Source organism: Bicyclus anynana, chromosome 14 (assembly GCF_947172395.1).
Source record: "Bicyclus anynana chromosome 14, ilBicAnyn1.1, whole genome shotgun sequence".
NCBI lineage: Eukaryota > Metazoa > Arthropoda > Insecta > Lepidoptera > Nymphalidae > Bicyclus > Bicyclus anynana.
In genome coordinates this window covers 16,001,256-16,026,067 of record NC_069096.1, presented here as the reverse complement: position 1 = coordinate 16,026,067, position 24,812 = coordinate 16,001,256, and the positions used below count along the sequence as shown (strand labels likewise).

Sequence of the window (24,812 nt, the reverse complement as noted above, 5' to 3'; positions counted from 1 at the left end):
CAGTTGAATGATGTAAAAAATGGTCAAACTTCTAGTTACGTTTTATTTGTAAGTATTTTTGGAGTTTATTGGAGTTTACTCCTTACTCTTACTTTTAATTCTAATTTTTGTATTATTTGGTAATTGTAACATTATAATTTTATAATTTTCTCGTTTAATTTGGTAATTATGACTGTTTGTGTTATTTATTTATTTTTTTTTTTTTTTTGTAATTTTATATCTTTTAATTTAGTACTGTGACTTTTTAAATTTGTAATTGACTGAATGTAATTATTTTTTTTTTCTCTTAATTTTATTTCATTTATTTTAGTAATTGTGACTGTTTGTATTTTTTCACTGTATGTATAATATTTGCAAACTATTAATTTAGTTGAATATTGTAAAGAACAATAATTCTTGCAAATAAATGATTATTATTATTATTATTAAGAATCTATTTTTCATTTATAGCCCCCGATATAAATATGGGCAGTAAAATTCAAGTAACGAATCACAGCGTTACGTTTTTTGTGCGCAACCTATTCTGCGCACCTTTCACCATGCGCTGCCGCCGCTTGTTTTTTTTAATGGGTTTCACCGGCGCTGCTTGTAAAGAATTATTCCTAGGTGTGAATTATTCCAGGGTGTCCTATAATAATTAATGGATAAAACGTATGTGGTAGATTCATCACCTAATTATCTAAAGGTAATTTGAATAGTTTTCCAAAAATTTGATCAAGTTATACAAACTTGAGAGCCGTGATAGCCCAGTGGATATGACCTCTGCCTCCAATTCCGGAGGGTGTGGGTTCGAATCCGGTCCGGGGCATGCACCTCCAACTTTTCAGTTGTGTGCATTTTAAGAAATTAAATATCACGTGTCTCAATCGGTGAAGGAAAACATCGTGAGGAAACCTGCATACCAGAGAATTATCTTAATTCTCTGCGTGTGTGAAGTCTGCCAATCCGTATTGCCAACGTGGTGGACTATTGGCCTAACCCCTCTCATTCTGAGAGGAGACTCGAGCTCAGCAGTGAGCCGAATATGGGTTGATGACGATACAAACTTGTGGCCTCTAGACCTCTTTAATCCGGCCTTATCGAAAGTCCATTATTAGCAGATACTTACTAACTAAAGACTACCTCCCTACCAAATTTCATCTTTGTACGTCAAGCGGTTTTCGAGATTTCGTGAGAGTGACCTTTCGCATTTCTAAATTAAAATGACAAGCCGACGCCCGAACATTATTTTCCCCGTTATGGCCACATTTTTGATTTTAGCTTATAGCCTGCCACGTTAAAGGGGCTAAAAGACTTTTTAAATTCTAACCATTAATTCGTCAGTAGGTTAGGTAGAAGTACAAAATTGCCTATATCGGGCGAGCAAATGTTGTTTGATGACGTCACGGCGTTAAACGCGAGCTGATCACCACGCGCACTCTTTCAAATTCTATATCTCGGGAATTAATTAACATATCGAAATAATTCTTTCACAAGTATTTTTTGTTTTCATCGGAGAATACAGAAAGCTAACATTTAAAAATAGTTAACATTATTCATTATTCTATGTAACCAGTCTAAGCGATGTATTTGTAGTCTATGTATAAATTAAACGTGTGTATAAATGCAAATCAAAATTATAGTTGTGAGTAGTGTAAGGACACAGCTTTTTCTTGGAGTTAAAATTTTTCGATGGTTGAGGTTAGTTACCTCGTCCCGTCGTGAATTTGGATGCGATACAAGTCCTTAGGTATTTAATCTGAGTGAAACGTGCGCGCTCGTGAAAGGACTTAAAACTCAGTCATAAACTATATTAATCTGTAGCATATCCTATTAATATGTGGTGTCTGTGGTCGCAATCGCAAACGTCAAATCAAATCAAGCGTCAAATTGACGTTTGCGCGTCAAATAATGGTGGTTTGTGGTTCGTATCGTTGTGTGCGCATTTCATTTTCATTTTGTTTGCGTTTTGTTATATGAAGATTGATCCCTTTTATGCATAAAATAACTTATCTAGGGGTTTATGATTACCGGAATAACAAAAAAATGTTTCTATGAACTTTATACTGACTAGAAAAAAGAAAAACAAAGCAAAATGGCAGACGAGAAAAAGGTTATGTTTCATGAAATGGAGTTGGATGATCGAATTTTAAAGGTTTGTTGAAATTCTTTTTGATCTTGATTTCAGTTTACGGTTTTAGATATGGAATCAAATTTGTCGTAGATACAGGTATATTAGATGTAGGTGTATATCGTCAGAAATTAGGTTACGAAAATCTGAAATTACCATGCTTTATCATGGCTCTCTGTAGGCTGGGGACTTGTCACTGGGCTATCACGGCTCTCACGGCTGAATTTAAAAACTACTAAACCGATTTTCATGTACTTTCACAGACATGTTAAGCTTAGTCTGAAGCTAAGTAACAGGTAACTCTGGATCTATTGAATCAATTATGAAAATTCTTTTACCTGTTAAAAGTCACATGATTTGTGAGTGTCATAGGCTATATTTCATCCATGTTTTCCCACAGGAATGGAAATTACGCGGGTGATTCTGTAGGCCTTCAGCTAGCAAAGTATAAAACATTATTTTGCCATTTTACCTAATTTCAGTATTACAGACTGATTAAAATTTAAAGTTTATAATCCTGTATTTAATATTATTGCTAATACTGTTCCAACACCAAAAACTACATTTCAATTTCTACTTTCTTTTGATGTGGAATAGATATAATTTTCAATACTTCACTATTGCATAAACAAGTCTTAAGGACAAAACCACACTCCTAGCCAGGTCAGCACCTTGTGTAGCAAGAGAAGGAGTTCTGACCTTTATGTATTAATAATTGAAGCAAGCGTAAACTGTATAGCAAGATTATTTGATATAAGATTGAACAAGGTACAATATGAGAAAACATGAAAATTAATTGTGAGGAAACTTGCATACTAGAGAATTTTCTTAATTCTCTGCAAGTGTGAAGTCTACCAATCCACATTTGGCCAGCATGGTAGATTATTATTGGCCTAACCCCTCTCATTCTGAGAAGAGACTCCAGCCGAATATGGGATGATAATAATGATGAAAATATGAGATATATTTTTGAAAGAAATTCTCATTTATTTGTAGACAATATCACAGCTGGGATGGGCGCATCCAACTCTAATTCAAGAAACTGCAATACCACTGCTGCTGGAAGGTAAAGATGTGTTGATGAGAGCTAGAACAGGCTCCGGAAAAACTGCAGCATTTGCTATACCTGCAATACAGAAAATATTGAATCTAAAGAATACTACTTCACATCAGTGTATAAAGGCTCTCATACTGTCTCCTAGCAAAGAGCTGTGTGGACAGGTTAGTCATTTATTTATCTATTCTCATATTATATTAATACACTGGACACTCCAGGCTATTCCTGCAATTTCCCACAAATTGTGAGCTCAAAAACTTCTTTCAAAAATAACAAATATTTTATTTTTGGATTTCTCTATTTTATACCTGAATTCAGAACAGTGAATATTTAATTTCACCAGTGCTAACATGCAACCAACAGTATATCTCGTGAAGAAATAGACAAATCTCAACCAATAGCAGCACAACAGAAATACTGCTATCTCTTCCATTGCATTGGGGCAAAGATTTATAGCATTTGGTTGTATGTTGAAGGCTAGGCCCCAAGCAACCAAACAAAAAGGTCTTTGTTTATCATTAGTAGTAAGTTAGTACCATTCATATCTAATGGGCATCTTGAATTAATATGGATTCAGTCTATGTAATGTGGCTCTTATTATAGATAGCGTCAGTAATAAACAACTTGACACTCAAATGTGCCAGAGAAGTACGCTGTATAGACATATCTTCCAGTGCTGACACTCACATACAGAAGTCCTTACTGTTGGACAAGCCAGACATAGTGGTGGCAACTCCGTCCAGGGCATTGGCACATTTGAAGGCTAACAACATGAGGTTGAAGGATGACTTATCACTATTGGTGGTGGATGAAGCAGATTTAGTGTTTTCCTTTGGCTATGAGGATGAAATTAAGGAGCTTTTGGGGTAAAGTATTTAAATTTTATATTAAAATTTAATTTACCACAATCTTGTAGAGGTTTCAGGAACTGATAACATGAAATACTTGATCCTTTTGTTACTTATATTATATGTACATGACAATTCCAGTATAATTATCATATTATTACACTACTAAATTAAATTTCCTAAAAAAACATAACATCATTGTATTTCATTATTTTGAGCTGCTTTAAAATTTTTTTTTTGGAAATCATCATGGATCCTTTAAAATCTAAATGCTATAATGGACACAAAACATATACCTTTAATATATACCTTTACATAAATATATACCTTTAATTTTATAATATTCTTTGTCATTTTCTTATAGCCATTTACCAAAAATATATCAAGCAGTGCTCGCATCAGCAACTCTCTCAGATGATGTCCTCAGTCTGAAGAAGATAGTCCTAAGAAACCCAGTCACCCTCAAGCTGGAAGAGCCAGAGCTGGCTCCTGCGTCACAGCTGCAGCACTACCATCTGTTTGCTGAAGAGGACGACAAGGCAGCCATATTGTACGCTCTGCTCAAATTGAACCTTATTAGAGGGAAAAGTATAATATTTGTGAGAACAGTGGACAGGTGTTACAAGTAAGTAGTATTCCTTGTCCTTTAACCCGTCACGCGATTTGTGCACATATCCACAAAAATAAGAATGTTTGATAGTATCCCGCATGCATAATTATGTTACTGATCATATATGAAGTTTGTATGTAATCAATATAAAGAATTACAGGTATTGTATTTCTTTTTTCATGGTTTCCAAAACTGCCAACAATTACTTAACATTCATTTAAAAAATAACTATTATTATAGATCCATAATATATAATTGTAACTGTTCAATGCAAACATAACATGCTTTCATTAAGTACTCTAAGACAATATTTATTAAAGTCCAAAAAAAAAATCAAACAAAAAGATAAACAAAGAAAAGGAAATTAAAGTTACCCATTTGTCAATTTAACTTAATCTTCACAAATTGAGTCACTAAAGATATCCACATGGTTTTAGAGGCTTTAGTGAACAACAAACAAAAATTGATTTATAAAAGCCAGTGGTGTGCACTTCATACATGCAAAAATGCCTTGCTTGCCCTGAGGACTCAATATGAACATATTGTAGGAAGTATTTTTCAATTGGTACATGCATACTCTAATTAAAAACTTTGTACACGCCACTGATAAAGGCAGCATTGTCAAAAAAAACAACTCTTCTATAAATCATATTCAAACCTCATTGTTTTAGACTGAAACTATACCTAGAGCAGTTCAAGATAAGCTCGTGCGTGCTGAACTCTGAGCTGCCGGCTGCTGTGCGCTGCCTGTCGGTGGAGCAGTTCAACCGTGGCCGCTACCAGATCATCGTGGCCTCGGACGAGAAGGCGCTGGAGAAGCCAGATGGAGGGATGTTGGCTGGCGAGGAGATCGGATCCAAGAAACGGGTATTTATTACAATTTTACATAAGCTAATAAGAACCTGACATAATTGAACCACCGCTATTTTGTTTTTGAAGTAAAACCTTTTTTACGCACTCATGACATGGGAAGCAAGCTTGGGAGTGCGTTACGAAAAGTGTAATCGGGCGAGGCGAACGGACGTTCAATGCTAAAGAAGTTTTACTGCAGTTGTGCGGTCACTCGATTTTTTCTTAGAAATCGTGGCGCACAATGAAAGTGATACATGTATGGGTAGATAAGTCATATACCTGATGAATATAAGCTATATTTTAACTCGGTTTTCCGCGTATCTATATTTTATCCCGGTTTTTTGCGTACCTTTAATTTATTCCGTTTTTCCGCGTACCTTTATTTTATCCCGTTTTTCCGCGTACCTTTATTTTATCCCGTTTTTCCGCGTACCTTTATTTTATCCCCGTTTTCCGCGTACCTATATTTTAACACGTTTTGCCGCGCACCTTTATTTTATCCAGGTTTTCCGCATACCTATATTTTATCCCGGTTTTCCGCGTACCTATATTTTATCCCGGTTTTTTGCGTACCTTTAATTTATTCCGTTTTTCCGCGTACCTTTATTTTATCCCCGTTTTCCGCGTACCTATATTTTATCCCGGTTTTCCGCATACCTATATTTTAACCCGGTTTTATACGTACGTATATTTTATTTTAACGCTGACCTATGCTAATAACATAGCAGGGGCGCCTGCTAGTTTTCCATAATGGGTTGGTTACAGTTTCTAAGCATATTCAAAGTAATGTTTATTATTTGGCAGCAAAAATCAAAACGGAGAAAAGACAAAGAGTCAGGCGTGTCGCGAGGCATCGACTTCCAGCACGTGTCCAACGTCATCAACTTTGACTTCCCGTTGGACGTGGCGTCCTACGTCCACCGCGCTGGACGCACCGCGCGCGGCAACAATCAGGTATCACTGCCTCGTCCCGTTGGATCTTCTTATTATCCTTCTTATTGAATAAGACTTATGATAAATCTGTAGAGGTAAATTCTGTACATGAAATATATTTCCAAAATAACTATCAGGCGGGGGATTAGTGATCGATACTGATGCCAAAAATGCAATCAGTAACATTTTTGTCTGCCTGTCTGTCTGTATGTTCTATATAGAACCAAAAAGTACTCGACGGATTTTAACGAAACTTAGTACAATTATTTTTCATAGTCCTGGGCAGATTATAATATACTTTTTATCACGCTACGATAGGAGTAGAGCAGTGAAGGGCAATGTTGGGAAAACGAGAGAAGTTACTCCATATTTACAACAATACTACTATAAGGGCTTGGTTAAAGAGATCTAAGGGCGGACGAATTCGCGGGCGTCCGCTAGTACGTAATATTACTGTAGCTAAGGCCTTTGGAGGTCTACTGTCTGTGACTTAATCAACAATTTAACACTTGACCACTTGATGGAATACTTTTCTTATTCATCGTGTGATAGTTTCTAATTAATAATATTTTGAAGGGTTCAGTCCTGTCGTTTGTGTCGATCCGAGAGAAGCCGCTGATGCATGCTGTGGAGGAGCATTTGTCCAGAGGGTTCAAAGGACAACAAGTTTTACAGTGAGTACATTATTTATACCTCAAAAACCTTTTATAAACTTCTTTCTTTATTATGTTTAATTATTGTCTGGGTCTTTCCATGGCCAAACTGTTGGCCAAGAATTAAATTTAAATTGTGTCTTTGTCGCTTTGTCGATGTAAACTTTCACTGTACGTGACCAATTTTTTGAAGATAGAATGAGTATAGTAAGCTGCGCTGCGAAGCTGGGATGCTGAAATGGGACTTCTGGGGGTCGGAACTGAACTCTCCAGGGGTACTTTGCGAATGCGGTTATAGACAAGAAACGTATGTAGTGTATGTGTTTCATAGGATGTAACCTCTAGCCTTACAACAGTTCCAGTGACTCCAGGATACTCTGCAGGAGACGTCTGGTACGTAGCGTATCGTAGCGTAGCGCATCATGCGCTTGGACCTTCTGGATCAAGGTCCACTGGTACAAGGCTTATTGGTTACAAAAATCTCTCAAATTATGCGTGGAATCAGGTCAAGCGGTCGCTTCCCTAGCGACAACAACAAAACACTGGAGTTACACCAATTATTAATTACTAGCTGACGCCGCGCGGTATTACCCGCGTGATTCCCGTTCCCGTAGGAATACAGGGATAATATATAGCCTATAGCCTTCCTCAATAAATGGGCTATCTAACATAGAAAGAATTTTGCAAATCGGACCAGTAGTTCCTGAGATTAGCGCGTTCAATCAAACAAACAAACTTTTCAGGTTTATAATATTAGTATAGATTTTAACGTTGTTTTCAGCTTCGGGATTCTCCCGTAACTTTGCTGATGGTCCCTAGGATTTGTGAGGGAAAGTGACATGGCCGATACAATAATAAATGTATCAATGTTTATACCTGTAATGTAGCGACATACGCGGGCTCGATCGCAACTCGGCGTGGTATCACCGGATTTGACGAACCCTGACTCGACACCACAGTCCTAAATAGCCCAGCACCCCGTTCACTGTTACCCCGTGATCTGCGAGGGCTACCGAGGAAGACCCGGTCGTATGTAATGTGTATGTCAAATGAGCTTTCTTTCTCCCATTAGGAAGTACGAGTTTGCGCTAGAAGAGGTGGAGGGTTTCCGCTACCGGTCGCGGGACGCGTGGCGCGCCGTGACGCGCGTGGCGGTGCGCGAGGCGCGTCTCAAGGAGATCAAGCAGGAGCTGCTCAACTGCCGCAAGCTGCAGGTCTTACAGCTTTACACTAATAAACAATGTGCTTCATACATTTTCTGTTATCCTAGTATTTTGAGTTAACGCTTATTTAAAGCTTTAGACTAATTTAAAAAATGTGCTGTCGTAGAACCTACGTACCTCCTATAACCTCCATACAGTTTCTGTTATCCTAGTACTTTGAGTATCCTACTTAAATTAATAAAAAAATGTGCTGTCCGGAGTACTTCCTGTATAGGTATATAGGAGGTAACCTATAATTTCTTTACAGTTTCTGTTGTCCTACTACGTTAATCGTCTTTTCGTTAAAAAAACGTGTGTGTTTCGGGGCGCTAGGAACAGCACCAGGGGGAGGTACAAATAGACATAATGACCGTCAAATTATAGTAAGCGACACATTAATCATAAGTATCAATTTTAATACAAGTAATATTTTCAAAGGGTAAAATTATAAAAGTAGTTTTACTAACAATAACGAACCGATAATGTACCCGACTGTACTGTAACATCTTTATTGTAAGTGTAAAATACTGTTATATTTTTTAGCGCAAGCAGCATTAGTTAATATGGGATTAGACATTTTCCTGGAAAGATTCAAAAAAGGTCCATAGATAGCTGACATCTTTTGAAATATCTATTGACAACAACGGCAAACATATAAAATTATAATTGAATTTACTGCCCCTTGCTGATTTTTTTAATACCTTTGGAGGAAAATAGCTCATTCCAAAACCGCCGTCGTAAAAGGTTACATTAGGTTAGTTCATTTATAAGTGCGCCTTCTTTACCTTAAAGTCATAATTTTTAAAACATCACATGATGACAAAACCACATACATAAAACATTGATGAACGACTAATCTTCTCTCTGACATACCCGCAAGCACCACACAACTATAACTTCCAAAGGGAACCTCTCTCAACCAGCTCATCTTCCAGGGTTACTTCGAGGAGAACCCCACGGACCTGGCGGCGCTGAAGAGGGACAAGGCCCTCCACACAGTGAGGGTGCAGCCGCAGCTGGCGCACGTGCCGGAGTACCTGCTGCCCGCCGCGTTGCGCAGCGAGCAGGGGGACGATGTGGAGGCGCCCCCTGCACCTAAGAAGAGGAAACAGTCGAATAAACCCAAATTTGGAAGCGCTAAGAGGCATAAATATCAGGTAATCTACTTAATATTTTAGTATACGTTAGTTGACTCAGTGGAATTCGTACCACTAAACATCTCACGCTAAGGTATGACGTAGCAAAATTACCCTAATTTATTGAGAATAGGCTACTTGTCACTTTTTTTTAAATGGTCTTAAATAGTTTATTATCGTTCTACTAGACTAAAACAAAAATTCATATTTTTTTGAGACATAATTTCATGAAAATATTAGTTTTTAAATATGTTTTTGACAATACAAGCCAAAACGTCTGTCGGCCATGACAGTCTATATTTCAACTGTTTCATGACGTCACTACAATAAATCCCATACAAATGGAGCATTTCACAAAAGTAGTAGTTAACAATTAGTTCGACGTTTAGTACATCAAGGGTGTTAGTGACGTCACAAAATAGGCGACAGCATTTTTGACGTTTGGAAAATTAAAAAAAATACGTGATATTTAAATTAAGTTTTAAAAGAAATCCTTAACCTTTATTAATTGATATCAATATATTTCGGACCTTTCTTCCATGTACTACACGAAATTAATATTGTTTATATTAAATTTGATACGAGTCAACCCGATTATTGCGTGTGTGCACAGATGTGGGTGGACAGATGATGGCAAGCGGGTTACAGGGGGCCCCTGGCGGCCTTGGAGGTCCTTACAGGAGGTCCAGCAATGGGCGTCCATAGGTCCATAGGTTATTAACATTATCAAAATAAAAAAAGGACAAATAAGTAAATGAGATAATAAAAATTAAAAATAAAAACTAAAATTCCGTGTTTTTATAAACACTGGTAAAAGATTATCATCATCATCAGCCTGTTTTAATGGTCTGAGCCTGTAGGACAAAAATATATTTTTACTTACTTTTACAATTATTATTCATGATTGTACGTAATACATATAATAACATAGTTTATTTGTTCGCAGGCGCGTCAAAGCGATCCGCTGAAGAGTTTCAAGGTGAAGAACATGACTCAGCCGGCGGCGCCGTCGACCGCCTAGCACGAACTTTGTTAGTATCGCGGACGGACTGTTCACGTTCATATCTGATATATGTTGACAATCATATAAGCATGAATAAAATGTTCATTTTACTTGATGTTGGTTTTTATCAATGACTAACTGAAAAAGATAGACGGACTGTAATATAGCAATAACTTAATTTAATTGAATTATGATTGTGGGTTGCATTTTCTTGGGGCTTGTTGATATGTAAACACCACGTAGTCCAGTCGTATGCCCTTGTATACTATACACTTTCGTATGTATTTTGTATGAAACCATAACTGCAAAATTTGCACATCCTGTTTCATCTGAGATAAACCAAGTTATGTATGCAGGGAGCTTAAGTTATGATTCAGACTTATTTATACAGATGGTACATTGACATTATTTTTTTTTATTAATGTTTTAACCACAGTATTCATTATCGTGTTATTCTGTAGTTTTTTAATAATTCATATAAAATGCAATTTTAAATACGATATCACAATAATAGCGATGTTAATTTCGAGTATCAGTAGGTTTCACAAGAAGCTACTCCTATGTTTGCACAAACGTGATATCAGCTTATATCTGGTGTCTCGTCCATCGTCTATCTTTTTCATTTAATCTTTGTTTTTTTTTATATACAAAAGATGTATTTTTCTATACGAACGTTGTAAATTGTGTAAATAAATTGTGTCTTACGTTGTGTTTTTTTCTTTACACAGAGCGCGTCGCCGCTAGTTCGGGTTATACTGGGTTAGTTAAATATGGTTGGTTAGTACGCGATGGCTGAATAATATGAATATACAATTATGTTTTTGTTTATTTTTTCATTTCTTTTATCATATGATGGTAAATATATGTGGAAATCATACGTTTTATGTAATACAAAATAGTTGGATAGCACTATAATATCAGTGACTGGAGATATTGGTCAGTTTACAGGTCATCTGTTATTTCAATGAAAAATTTTTTTTTTGGCATATTCCATTTTAATAGAAAGTAAACACTTAAATCTTGCCTAATCATTATAAGCCATTATAAATCAATTATATTATTTAATAAACAATTTCTAATTCGAATATAAATATAAATATAAATCGTATTCAAAAGTTCCCTTGCAAAGTGTAGGACCAACATGAATCATCATCTAAAATATACTTTTTTTTGTTGTACTTTTGGTGTCTATGGTTACCTAAATAAAAAAAAAACAATATTATTGTTGTGTTTAGATAAAAATAAATTCTACATATTGTCTGACCATACCGAATCGTAAATCTGTGTCTGAACCGAGTGGAAGAATTACTAATATTATTAAAAATATTACTAATATATAAATAATATATTAATAATATTACTAATATTATTAAAATTTCATCTTTTTAATAATACTAGTAGTTGATCATAAATGTTAATCAAAATAGGTGTTTAGGTACAGTTGAAACATAAATGGAATAAGCCACTTCTATTTTTAATTTTTTTATTGGATTAACATTATTGTATGATTTTTACTTACTTGCTAACCTAACCTAAACTAGTATGATTTTTGCTTTACTTTTGCTTGGTTTTTTTAAACTATTCTATTTAACGCACATATCCTGCTTGGCTATTTCGTTATGTTCTTTAATTTGTTTAATTTTATTATTTTTTTTACTATGCTTATAACAGAAAAATATGTAAATCTGGTTACCAAATGTAATCGGTGGTCAGGGTTACAGAGTGAGGAACCTCACAAGGATTACTGCTTTCTGTATCCGACCTTTGATCCAACAGCCAAGCGAAAAATGCATAACACGTTTGAAGCTTTTTAAAAATCGGAATCGAACCCAGGACCTGTCGGTGTTGAGTCCGGCTCCTTTCCGTGGCATTTCTGTTTTATTATTACATCGGAGTCAGTCAAAGGTATATTACCCATCCCATTATTCCTCAGACCAATAGGGTAGTTGACTCATCTTCATACAACGTGTCCCAAAATTCAACGATAAGCGGGCGCCAAAAGATTGACCTGCTCATGAGCACTTAAGGAAAAATAATAAAAAAAATATACCTAAATTTTTTTTTTAGTTACAAAATAAATTTTAAAATTCTTTGAAAATTTACACCTTGTATGATATTTTGAACTACCGCAGCTACAATTTCTTAAATATGCTTAAGATTTTTTTTGTATCGGAACCTAAGTAGTACTACTATTCACCACAACTCTTAAAAACACCACAATGCCCGCAGTTTTTACACAAAAAAATATCAAAATATTTTTTTTCCCTCAAATTTTTAAAGATTTTTACTTTCAGTCTACTTTGACTCATGGTCTTGCAAAAAAAAGTATGAACACCGCTATGGCAAGTTATTTTCAAAGTTGACGCAACTAATCAAGATTTCAAAATAGTATAATACCCTAGGATAACTAGTCGCAAAAAAAAAATATGCGTACCATTTGTAAACAAGAACTAAATTTCTAAAATGTTTTTGCGCCTAGAAATCACTTTTACTTTATGCACAAAATGATGTGAGTCATACGTTGCAATTTCCTAGAATTTTAATGGAACGAACGATAACATTTAAAAATAAGAGAGAGAGAGAGAGAGAAAGATAGCGATAAGTATACGTTAGAGAGGGATAGACAGATGTTCTTTGTTGAATGACAATGATGCAGGTAAAGAAAATCCTGTTCCCAGCAAGTCAGTACGCTCTGCTCCTTTGTTTACTGCGCAACTTTCCGTATTCAATTGACGTGGCTCTCGTACTAACGACTTTTGGCTTTGCATTTTGGACTGGACTTAAGTGATCTGCAAACTGAACTGACCTGGCATTATTTTGGACTGTGCCTGTGTTTTGTGAATTGGACTTTTGGTGTATTTTGGACTGTTTAGCGTTATCATGCCGCAACCATACACGCCGATGGAATACGCTAACATGCATCTCATTTATGGAGAATGTCGGTGCAATGCTAACGCTGCTAGCAGATTGTATCGAGAAAGGTACCCAAACGCTCAAAGATATCCAGATTATCGGGTATTTATGAATGTGCATCAAGCGTTTTCGGAGGGTCGTTTGCCGTCAGCTAGAAGAAACGCTGGAAGACCTAGATCGGAATGCGATGAAGAAGTTCTCAATGAAATAAACATTGATTCAACTACCTCAGTGCGTGCCATAGAAGCAGCTACGGGAATCCCAAAAAGTTCAGCACATCGAATACTAAAACGTCATCGGCTACACCCATATCATTACAGACGTGTACAAACGTTACTATCACGGGACTATCCACTGCGGATCGCATTTTGCCGAGTGATGCTTCAAAAGCATCGGGAAGATCCTCAGTTCTTGGATAAAGTACTATGGTCGGATGAAACAACCTGCAAGAAAGATGGCTATTTAAATCTTCACAACCTACACAGCTGGAGCAATGAGAATCCGCACCTGATGAGAGAAGACAAATCCCAATATCAATTTAAGGTCAACTTATGGACGGGCATTTTAAATGGAAAAGTGATTGGGCCTTTTGAATTACAAGGAAACTTAGATGGGGACAGTTATTTGAACTTTTTACAAAATGATTTGCAAGAATTACTAGAAGACGTCCCCCTAAGCGACCTTCAAAATATGTGGTATCAAAATGATGGTTGCCCAGCTCACTACGCTCGTCCTGTGAGACAATACCTAGACCACGAGTATCCGGGGCGTTGGATCGGGCGACTTGGTCCTATCCTATGGCCACCCCGATCACCCGACCTAAACCCCCTGGATTTCTTTTATTGGGGTTGTCTCAAAGACAGGATCTACGCAAAACCGATTACGACATTGGACGAGCTTCGGCAAAAAATCACTCAGGCTGCGGCACATATCAATGCTAGAAGATATGCGCGAAAAATAAAACGGTCGTTTTTAAGGCGATGTCGTGCCTGTATTAATGCCGGTGGAAAACAATTCGAACATTTACTTTAATGTTGTGTAATTAAAATAACAAACACATTTTTGGAACATAGTAAAATTTATTACTAACAACAAGAACAATTAAGAAATTTGGTTCTTGTTTACAAATGGTACGCATATTTTTTTTTGTGACTAGTTATCCTAGGGTATTATACTATTTTGAAATCTTGATTAGTTGCGTCAACTTTGAAAATAACTTGCCATAGCGGTGTTCATACTTTTTTTTGCAAGACCATGAGTCAAAGTAGACTGAAAGTAAAAATCTTTAAAAATTTGAGGGAAAAAAAATATTTTGATATTTTTTTGTGTAAAAACTGCGGGCATTGTGGTGTTTTTAAGAGTTGTGGTGAATAGTAGTACTACTTAGGTTCCGATACAAAAAAAATCTTAAGCATATTTAGGAAATTGTAGCTGCGGTAGTTCAAAATATCATACAAGGTGTAAATTTTCAAAGAATTTTAAAATTTATTTTGTAACTAAAAAAAAAATTTAGGTATATTTTTTTTATTATTTTTCCTTAAGTGCTCATGAGCAGGTCAATCTTTTGGCGCCCGCTTATCGTTGAATTTTGGGACACGTTGTATAAAGAAATAAATTATATCGAAAAGTTAATGATTTCTTATAAAACTTAATTTAAAAATCATGTATTTTTTCAAAACGCTGTCGTCCATTTTGTGACGTCACAATTTTTCTTGATGTACTAAACGTTAAACAAATTGTTAACTAATATTTTTGTCAGACGCTCCGTTTGTAAGGGATTTTTATAGTGACGTCATGAAACAGTTAAAATATAGACCATTATAACTGACAGGCGTTTAAGTAATTGGTTCGTATTGTTAAAAACATATTTTAAAACTAAAATTTTCATTAGGTAATCACGTCTCGAAAAAATATGAAGTTTTTTTTACCCGACTGCAAGAAGGGTTATGTTTTTCGCGCGTATCTTGTATGTATGTTTGTATGTATGTATGTATGTAATATTCTTTATTACCTACCTCATATCTTCCAAACCACTGAACGGTTTTACGTAATTAGGATATCGTTAAATTTGTCTCAATAACCCAAGTGTTCTTTGATAGGTGAAACTAAAAAAAAAAACAAGACGACTGTGAGACGCTATAGACTCGAGGTGAAAAAATTTTTTTTTTCTAATATTGCAATATGGGTATCAAATTCAAGAGCTTTTTGTGAGGATTCTAAAATGGTATATCATGTCCATGTTTAAAAAAAAATTCAATTAGAAAAACGTTACTTATTAGTTGTCTATACAAAATACGCGAGGCGGATGACTATAGGTGCGAGCAGGTTTGTGAAGTGAAGTTATAAAATAGACTAAATTAAATATATTGATTATAAAAATCGGCTAAGTGCGAGTCGGATTCGCCCACCGAGCGTTCCGTAGAATTTTTTGAATATTTGCTTAACCTCGGTTGGACGTAGGTATAAATTATATATCGTAGGTACATTGTAATAAACGTAATAAATAAATCCGAAATTAACCATCTATCGTAATAAAAAAGTGTGAAATAAATAAATTAATTAAAGAAATAAAAAACCCGACTGCATAAAGTATGTAAAAACTGAAAAGAAAAAAAACAAGCTCAGTCCAGAAGTGTAGAAAGTAATTAGAAAACAGTCGGGACCTATTAAATAATGTAGAAGAAAATCATTCTATTATATCCAATATATACGACGATACCCGTCCCGACGATAATGAACTATTTATGACCAATTAAAAAAAAGTGTTAAGTAGCCTTTGGACTTGTATCGTACTCAAATTCGCAAAAAAAAATGTCAGTAGTTTTTTGTTGGGGAATAGATAAACTCGCATAATATTCAACACCAATCTATAATATAAAAATGAATCGCAAAATGCGTTAGTAAGCGCATAACTCAACAACGCCTGGACCAATTTGGCAATTATTTTTTAAAAATGTTCGTTGAAGTTACATACATACATACATACATACATACAAACTATGGTAATTGGTCTGAGCATTCTTCAAAATAGATCATAGACGGGGAGCCGAAGAGGGGATTTTGGCATTTATTCCAGCAGGTCAGATAAGTCTGGGAGGAAGTATTACTAGTATTGGTGGGTTCGTCACGATTTAAAAAAATATCATCAGAAATACTCAAGCGCGTTAAATAAATATATGGTGGGATACCAAGTTGCCAAAAGAATAACGTCTTCAAATTCACGAGCATATTTTTATATTTTGATATATATAATACCAAAATAACAAAAAAATATATTTTTTGTTGCTTTTGTGCATGTCTGAGTAACAAAAATTTACTAAGAACCGACGGTAGAAATATATACCCTCATTTGTTATTCATTTGGGATAGCTGACGCCGCGCGGTTTCAACCGCGTGGTTCCAGTTCCCGTAGGAATACGGAGATTAATTAACTGTAATTAACAAAAATCGTACACAAGTTAATAGAATATACCCAACCAAATTGAAAACGTAAACGTTGGCTGCTTTCGCACTGTAACTGTGGGGTTTCCAGATATAAACAGTTAATTAATCTCCGTATTCCTACGGGAACTGGAACCACGCGGGTGAAACTGCGGGGCGTCAGTTATCCTAAATAAATGACAGATGAGGGTATATATTCCGTATGCCGGATCTTGTACTATATGAAGATCAATAGTTTTCGTCTTGAGTAAGCATATGTTTCCCAATCCTATTTTCATGATCATGTCAATTGATGGTTATGTCAATTGATTTTTTATTATGATTCGACGTGCTCGAGTTAGACCCAAGATCCGTTCTTCGACTCCTCATCTATAAAAACAATATTGATAAAAAAATATTATCAAGGTGATGGACGTCCCATGGCTAGAAATAGACCGCAATAATTTACTACTATAACCATAATGAATATATTTTACCATTATAAAAGTACATACTGCGAAAGTAAAGTATCTGCCACCTTTTCACGGCTAAATCACTGACCGATTTAGATGAATTTATTGACATAGAAGCAAAACATAAATGGGACTGAAATGGGGTTAATAATAGTTTATATGGAAAGTCCTTCATTTTTGAAATGATAAGTATCATCGAAGTTGGTGCATAAATCATAAAATAAAATAAATAAAAAAAATTAAGTGAATATTTAATAACGATTACTAGGTAGGTATCAAATGTTTTTGTTAATAACTACCAAGTAGTTGTTCAGTTCATATACTCGACACCAAATAAGGTATAAAATAACAAAAGAATGAAAACATGTAGTACCTATGTATCTAATAAATCTCGTAAAATCGTAATCGCATTAAAAAAGAACAAACACCCTTTGTGAAAAGAATTTGTATGAAAATCCTAAAAATTTCCGTTTTTACGAACACAAATTCGCAAGCGTTTGTAAGTCTACGCAACGATATTTTGTACTGTAGATATGTTACGTGCCTACAAAATTACCGCAAAAGTCATCCGAATTTAGCTACTCAAATGACACAACAATACACATGGACAATTTTGTGTTTAATTCCATTAAATAATTATGTACATACAGTTTTTACAGTTCCTAAACACACAATCCGTGATTATATACAATATTTAGGTATTACTTGTTTCAATAACTTTCGTTGTTTACTATGCGACTCAATGAAATTAAGACAATCAGCCGCTTTTGTTGCCTGAATTTTGACGATCTAGTGACTCATCTTTATTAAAAAATCTTTGCGTCTACCTTTATAAATATGAATTTTTCAATGTTTAGTGAAAACTATTGATTTATATGTACTTTACTTGTGTATCACAACGTAAGTAAATCACGATATCCACCTGAGATGTCTAATTGTCTAGTAAAATTATCTGGTGGACTGCGCAGAACGCAAGTCCAACTACCAAAAATTACACGCACGACGTACCTCTGTGAGAGATAGTCACAGGCAGGCCTTTGTCCAGCCGCAGTGCAATGGCTGGCGCCTGCCCGGGGCAACCGCCTTCGTGATCACGGTACACCCTGCGCACGGTTAGTATGACTTCGGCCGCCTCGCACCTCCTTATATATCCCTCCCGCGGACTCTCCTCACCGCGATGCAGTCCTGTCATCAGCGGCATCTGTTGGCGACCTTGCAAATTAATTATTATGACGTTTAGCATGTGCAAACATAGACCAACAAAAAAGTATTTTTGTAATGTTATTTGTTTAGACAGTTTGAATCAGAATGGATATTAATTTCATTTTTAAATTGCACAAATTGCGCGCTATGTTTTTTACACATTAGTACAATTTAATATGTTTTGGTGAGACTTATCGTCATTTCGGAGTCTGATCCATATCTGATTTCGTGATTCCTCTAAAATGAATTTTTGAACCATTGATTCCTCTTTCCTAAGGTAGGTACTAAACTTTTAAATAGATAAATTCATGAATAAATATTATAATTTAAGTTTCAGACAATGTCGATTAGGCACTCTGAAGGGTATCCGATAAAAATTGATAGACCAACAACATTACGTTTGTGCTGAAAATTTTGCAATTTCATCTGCGTCGTTGATTCATCCTTTTTTTTTTAATATTCGTATAATATAAATTTCGATTCCTGTCTAGACAAGGTATCTCAAAGTGTATCCCACTTTGAGATACCTTTTCTAGACAGGAATCGAAATTTATATTGATGATACCAAGTCAGAATTAAGGTTAAAATTGTCCAAAAAATACTCCTAACATTGAATCCATTTGCGACAAGAAACAAGCACACCCAGCACATTAGAAAGACATTTCTTTTGGTAGTTTATGTGTTACCTTTTATTCAAATAAAAACCTTATTTTCTTCAACAGTAAGTTATTTTGTTCTGGGGGGGGGGGGTTCCCCCATTAGTTAGTAAGGGGTTCGCTGTCATTTGGATGTCTGCGGGATAGTAAAGCAAGTTCTAGTTCCACCAAATATAAACTAAAAATGATCTAAACTAAGAACTGCTTTTGTGTCTTTAATATCTCCAAGTTTTTCTCTGATTAATATTACAGTAATATCCTGAACAAGAACTTGGGGTTGCAAATCAGCTAAAGGTGCACTTTATAAAAATAAAAACTAGATTAACGTTTGAAATATCGTTTAATTTATTTATATAGATTTGGAATTTCGCCTCTTCTTCAAATTCAGGGATTCCTTGATGACAGCGCTACTGGAGTCGCTGAAGGCTCTTCTGAGTGCGAGGGCCTGGTCTCGCGAGGACAGGGCGGGCGCGTGGAGGGACAGAGGTCGGCTCAGGTAGTAACCGTAGGCGCCCATCTCGCGCCGTTGCCAGGGACTTGTGGTGATCCTGGAAAAGAAATATATTGGAACTTAGGGGATAACTTGATTTGGGATCATAAGTTTTTGTTTAGATTTAAAATCTAAATCTATGATTCTATGGTCCTTATACAGGGTGATTCGGTCTTTAGTGCGGATATTTTTTTTCGTGGTTCTGTATCATTAATAGAATATAAATCTACAAACAGTTCGATACATTTTATGTAATTTTTTTTTTTAATTTATGTCTCTAAAATAACAAAATAATGTACATATTATTACTAAACAAGATATATTCAGCTTAAAAGTGATCTGGTGACGTTCTTTAGGTATCAAACGAAAATAAAATAAACACACAATAGGGTGACCCTAAAATTCTGTTCAAAAGTAAATAACTTTAGCTAACGATAATTTTGTTATTTTTGAGTTAAAAAAAAAAAGAAAAAATACGTGATCATTAAATTTTGTTTATGTACAAAATATAAAAATATCCGCACTAAAAAAATTTTCTTCCTGTATATCCTCCTATTAACAGGCAGGCCTGGCCCTGTAGTGATGGATTGATTGTTTGGAGAAGACTTGTTGGAAATTTATTTGTCATTTTGATTTTATGCAGGCCTTTTTAGAAGTGTCTTGAGAGAAAGAGATAATTTTGTCTACAAAATCTTACTTTGCTTTCGCTTTCGTCTTATTGCAACGAACATTAACTTAAATGCTTTCTCTTATAATACCCAATTAGGTACTTACTTTAAATTGAAATTTGGAAAAGGATGGAACTTCATACCAGGATATCTATCGTTTAGAACTCGTACATTAACAGTAGGTACTTATATGCTTATGCTTACAATCGAAGAGTTTTTGTAGTAGGTATTGAATCGATGTATTGAGGTAATATAGCGTTTAATATGATTAGGATATCTAAAAGAGGTAAAAGTCGTATAATTGAAGTGCCCTATTCCCTGCTGTTTTTGCTCAGCTTCATGAACCTTAAGAAGCGCACCATATCATGAGCGGCGGCGCCACTGGCTTGGGCCGGATGTGGAAGTACAGCGCCAGCGGCAGCACCGCACACATCCAGATGATCCACTGCTGCATCAGCTTCTCACTCTTCAGGTCATCCATTGTGGGCATTGAATTCTCCTGCGAAAAAAATCTATATTATAAAGAGATTTTTTTGTATGTAACGAATAAACTTTAAAACTACTGGACCGATTTGAAAAATTCTTCCTAAGGTCTAATTTTTGTCATTATATAAAAAAGCGTTAAAATATTTACTTTGTTATTTTCACTCAACAATCAAAATATGATACTGCTTAAAAATATGTTAAGAGTTTTGATTTATTAAGTCAATCAGTCAAGTCGTACTGTTTAAAAATAGGAATAAATAAATAATACTTCACATCGTTTACGAAACGGCATTTCTAATTGTATTTTCATAACACATGAAAATTATTTAAATTTTGTTGAAGCATGTTTTCATGGTTAATTAACTTCAATGTGAGTCAATATCCCGAGCCATAAGAACAATAGGTAATTAGATGCACTGTAACGATACAGATACGTCTGGTAGATTGTTTACTTACGGTCTCATAACAATATTTGACGAGGAACTTCACGACATGCACAATGGCCGTCCAGAAGTGTACGCTGTACATCACCATCCATATAAATAGTAGGTGCTGAAATAATAAAGTAAATAAATTCTGTAATAAATGAATAAGTACTAATCTTCCAGCTTAAGTGGCAATAGGCAGGTCACATAGTTCGAAGAGCCGGTGGACGCTGGAGTCCCAAGGAGCTGGAATGGCGACCCCGCACCAGAATGCGCAGTGTTGAACGACCCCCCAACTAGGTGGATCGCGAACATCAAACCGGTTGCAGGGAGCTGCTGGATGCTGGCGGGTCTAGACCGTTGTGTTTGGAAGTCCATGTAAGAGGCCTATGTCCAGCAGTGGACAGTCCATCGGCTGATAAAGATCATGATGATAAATGCCATCTGCCTCATTGGTACAGTGGTTGGACTGTGTGGTTTCAGATCACGAAGTGGGTTCGAATACTGACTCGGGCTATGTATTTATTCAGGGAAGCTGCTAAGGGAACATGTTAAGCTGTCAACCCTGATCTATGGTAATATAGCTTGGGAACTTTGTTCGAACACTACCGATGCAGGAGCGGGCCGGGGGCGTGTAGCGATGAATGAAAGATCCACCTCACTTCCTCGCACGCACACCCGCGCAGTCTTTCCCCTCGTCACCCGTATATCATGGAAGTGTCATCAACAAACTTGCCAGACTGTAGCTATAAGTACCTACGTCATAGGCTACCTACTGGACCAACGAGGTAGTTCAAATCAAACACACACACATTATTATCCTTCCGTTTTGTTTCGCTGTAGTTGGGTAAACAACGGGCAATCAAGGCATAAATATTTATGCTTGTAAAAACTATGTTTGTCGCTGATAACTTTCGTAGATTGGTTAGTTGTTTAACTGTCAAAGCGAAGGTCCTTCATTATTTCCCTAAAGTTAAGTATGACTACTGCAACAGTTCGTTTCATGTAGGATGGTGAGGGTGACAGTTCGTTTCACTCGGTAAAAGTACGTATTATGAACGTCATACAGGCGACTGTCGCATGGGTACTGTACCCATGCTATCTGAAAAACACTATAATTATGATAGATGATTTCATCATTTAAATTCATATTATATAGGCACATAAGTATAAATACTTTCATCAGGAAATATCGAAAACCGCTTGACTGACGTACAGAAACAATGAAATTTAGCAGAGAGGTAGTTTATAATTAGGTAGTAGACGTCCGCTAAGATCGAATATTGTGACAGGGACGGATTAAGGAGGTCTAAGGTGCGCTAGTAATGTATAAACAAACTCGGACACTGGAAAACACTCTTAAACTGATCACACAAATATTTTCCGGTTGTGGGAATCAGCCTTGGAAGCAGAAAGCAGGGTTACTGCGTCACACGGCCGTCAAACCAACGTTCAAAGGTGACCAACATACCTGCAATGTGATCTCCCAAAATGGCACGCGCCTGAAGAGGAACCTCCTGAACAACGCGAATATGATGCGGTGCGCGATGGCAGCGGAGCCGACGGTCCACACCACGGTGGGTATCGCTGACAGCCGGCCGTCCCCACATTTTGCGCGCTCGATAATCTGCAGCAGGGTTGCTTGGCTTTTACAGTAGCTACAAAACTAATGCCCTTCAATAATATTGCCAATTGCCTAACAGGAAGGAGTAAAAGCTAGCCATCGTCTAGGTACCTTAGTTACAAAACCATACCAGCGTTGGCCTTGTATATGTATAAAAATACCTAGTTATTTGTAAATATAGCTCGTATATTATGTCTTTATCAAATGCAACCCTTAATAAGTCCAGCAGGGAAGGGATTGATTTGTAAATAAGGAAAAACAGACTAACTCCGTGTGGGAAAAATACTGGTTTTAGAATGAACCGTCGGAGAGTAACGGAATCTTCACACCACCACTTATCCTCTCTCCCAGCGCGCGCGTATGGGAGTTCGCGTGTGGTGTATGAATTAAACTCCCATAATTAATATAAAAGGTATATTTAATATTTGTACACGGAATATAAACTAAAAGTAGAATGTACAAACTAAATAACAAAGATAAATCGAATGCGTATGAGACGCATTTATGACGTTGAAATGAGAGCCGCGATTTAGCCGTAAGCGTGGTAGCCGGTTAAGCCGTTTAACGTACTCTGGCCTAGTGGGGCTAAGATTAAGTATTTATAATACTTTACGAACAAATGATTATTGTATCCCGAAATATAACGGCTGTCATTGGAGAATCGAACTGGCGCCTATGCGTCGAAACTCCTGTCGAATTGTTATTGGCTAAGTGTGAGCACTTAACAAGGGTTGACATTCCATCGGCGTTACGTAATTCTAACACAAAGGAATGTTGCGTGGTTTTTGTACAATGCAGCTTAAAGAGTTATAAATAACTTACAATTATTATATAACCTAAATATTAATGCATCGCCACAAGCAGCTGCGCGCCGCGCCGCCGCTTCGCAGTTTGGATCGTGCCGCGTTGAAAGAACCAGCTTATGACTACGGGTGCCGTATGGGTTCGAAACTAGTCAGGGCATACTCCGACCTTATATCATGTGAGTTTTAGCCGTGTTTCATAATCAATTAATATAAAATACTGGTTATTGAAAAACAGGCTTCCGCGTGTAAATAATCTGGCAATAAAACTGCCTGCATCCCGCTTTCTTGCGGCGGATCGGGTTCACGTCTACTTCTCGACCTTTCTGCCGCTTCTGTTATATCACTGTTTCGCAAAAGGAGACCATCGCTTCCTAGGGAAGTTACCTACCTCGATACTCCCTGTACTTATGTAGCTTAACAAATTTGTATACCACATGTCAATTTTTAAGGTTATTTGGGTAATTGATGCATCAATTTTGTGAATTTTACACCAAATTATTTCATGTTTATTTATATTTAAAATGCTTAGATAATTGACAATGGCTCATTGTTTGCCATTTTTGATTTACAGTGTTGTGTTTGACAAAATATGTGACTTGATGCAAGGACTTTTTAATGACACGTGACAATGAACGCCAAAAACTTCTTAGATTAAAAATGGATCTTCAATTTATATTAGATAATCCATTTTTTTACATCCATTCAGTTTACATTAGCCATTAGCATTATTTTACATGAACTTTATTCTCGTTAGGATCATCGTGCACGGCACACATCGTGTCACCAAATCACCAAATATTTAATTGAATTTGATGCTTTGTGTCGGTATAAATTTCCTACTCTACGAGTACACGGGCTAGGTATGTTCCTGGGCTAGGTGGCTAGGGCAACGGCTAGGCCAAGCACCTTACAGTCACAGATTAGTGGTAGTGCTTAGGAGAGGAGAAAGACTTTTTATCTGTATCGATTACTACGAGTTCCTAATAGTATACCTACTCTTAAGAGGTTAGAGGTACCTACGAGGGTGCTATACCGACTTCTAGTTGCTACTGAAACTTTTGCAAAGAGTAAATTAATGACTTTTGGAAGAATGGAAATTTAATATATCACTGTACGTCTCAGGACCGCTAGATCGACAAGGCCATCTCTAGACGAGGCAGTTATCTAGCTAAATTATACAAGCCTCTTGGCACAGTTCATCCCGGTTGTCTTCTATTTTTTCCCTCTAAAACTACATATCAGCA

At 36.3% G+C, this 24,812-nt stretch overlaps 2 protein-coding genes and 1 non-coding gene across 3 annotated transcripts; 1 reads left to right on the top strand and 2 right to left on the bottom strand.

The window, feature by feature from the left end:
• Positions 1 to 1,884: 1,884 nt before the first annotated feature.
• On the top strand, positions 1,885 to 11,232 carry LOC112053288 (probable ATP-dependent RNA helicase DDX56). Its single transcript, XM_024092673.2, has 11 exons — positions 1,885 to 2,134; positions 3,107 to 3,331; positions 3,771 to 4,033; positions 4,380 to 4,640; positions 5,297 to 5,492; positions 6,282 to 6,431; positions 6,987 to 7,084; positions 8,136 to 8,277; positions 9,201 to 9,422; positions 10,348 to 10,432; positions 11,133 to 11,232. The coding sequence occupies exons 1-10, from the start codon at positions 2,075 to 2,077 to the stop codon at positions 10,420 to 10,422; spliced, it is 1,692 nt and encodes a 563-aa protein (XP_023948441.1). The 5' UTR covers positions 1,885 to 2,074; the 3' UTR covers positions 10,423 to 10,432; positions 11,133 to 11,232.
• A 4,984-nt stretch (positions 11,233 to 16,216) lies between these two features.
• Positions 16,217 to 24,004, bottom strand: LOC112052816 (uncharacterized). The gene is made up of 5 exons (XM_052885564.1): positions 24,000 to 24,004; positions 22,610 to 22,796; positions 21,170 to 21,265; positions 20,587 to 20,726; positions 16,217 to 19,617 (listed from the first exon to the last, which is right to left on the bottom strand). The coding sequence occupies exons 1-5, from the start codon at positions 24,002 to 24,004 to the stop codon at positions 19,419 to 19,421; spliced, it is 627 nt and encodes a 208-aa protein (XP_052741524.1). The 3' UTR covers positions 16,217 to 19,418.
• LOC112046806 (U1 spliceosomal RNA) lies at positions 18,166 to 18,330 on the bottom strand. The gene has a single exon (XR_002886910.1). It is a non-coding gene; the product is annotated as a U1 spliceosomal RNA (small nuclear RNA).
• Positions 24,005 to 24,812: the final 808 nt, after the last annotated feature.

Coding starts and splice junctions, on each gene's coding strand:
- LOC112052816 (XM_052885564.1), bottom strand. Junction 21,266..22,609: donor TTTGGGAGATCACATTGCAG/GTATGTTGGTCA, acceptor TTATTATTTCAG/CACCTACTATTTATATGGAT. Junction 20,727..21,169: donor TCAAATATTGTTATGAGACC/GTAAGTAAACAA, acceptor TTTTTTTCGCAG/GAGAATTCAATGCCCACAAT.
- LOC112053288 (XM_024092673.2), top strand. CDS start 2,075: ATGGCAGACGAGAAAAAGGTTATGTTTCATGAAATGGAGTTGGATGAT. Junction 4,034..4,379: donor GAAATTAAGGAGCTTTTGGG/GTAAAGTATTTA, acceptor ATTTTCTTATAG/CCATTTACCAAAAATATATC. Junction 4,641..5,296: donor ACAGTGGACAGGTGTTACAA/GTAAGTAGTATT, acceptor TCATTGTTTTAG/ACTGAAACTATACCTAGAGC.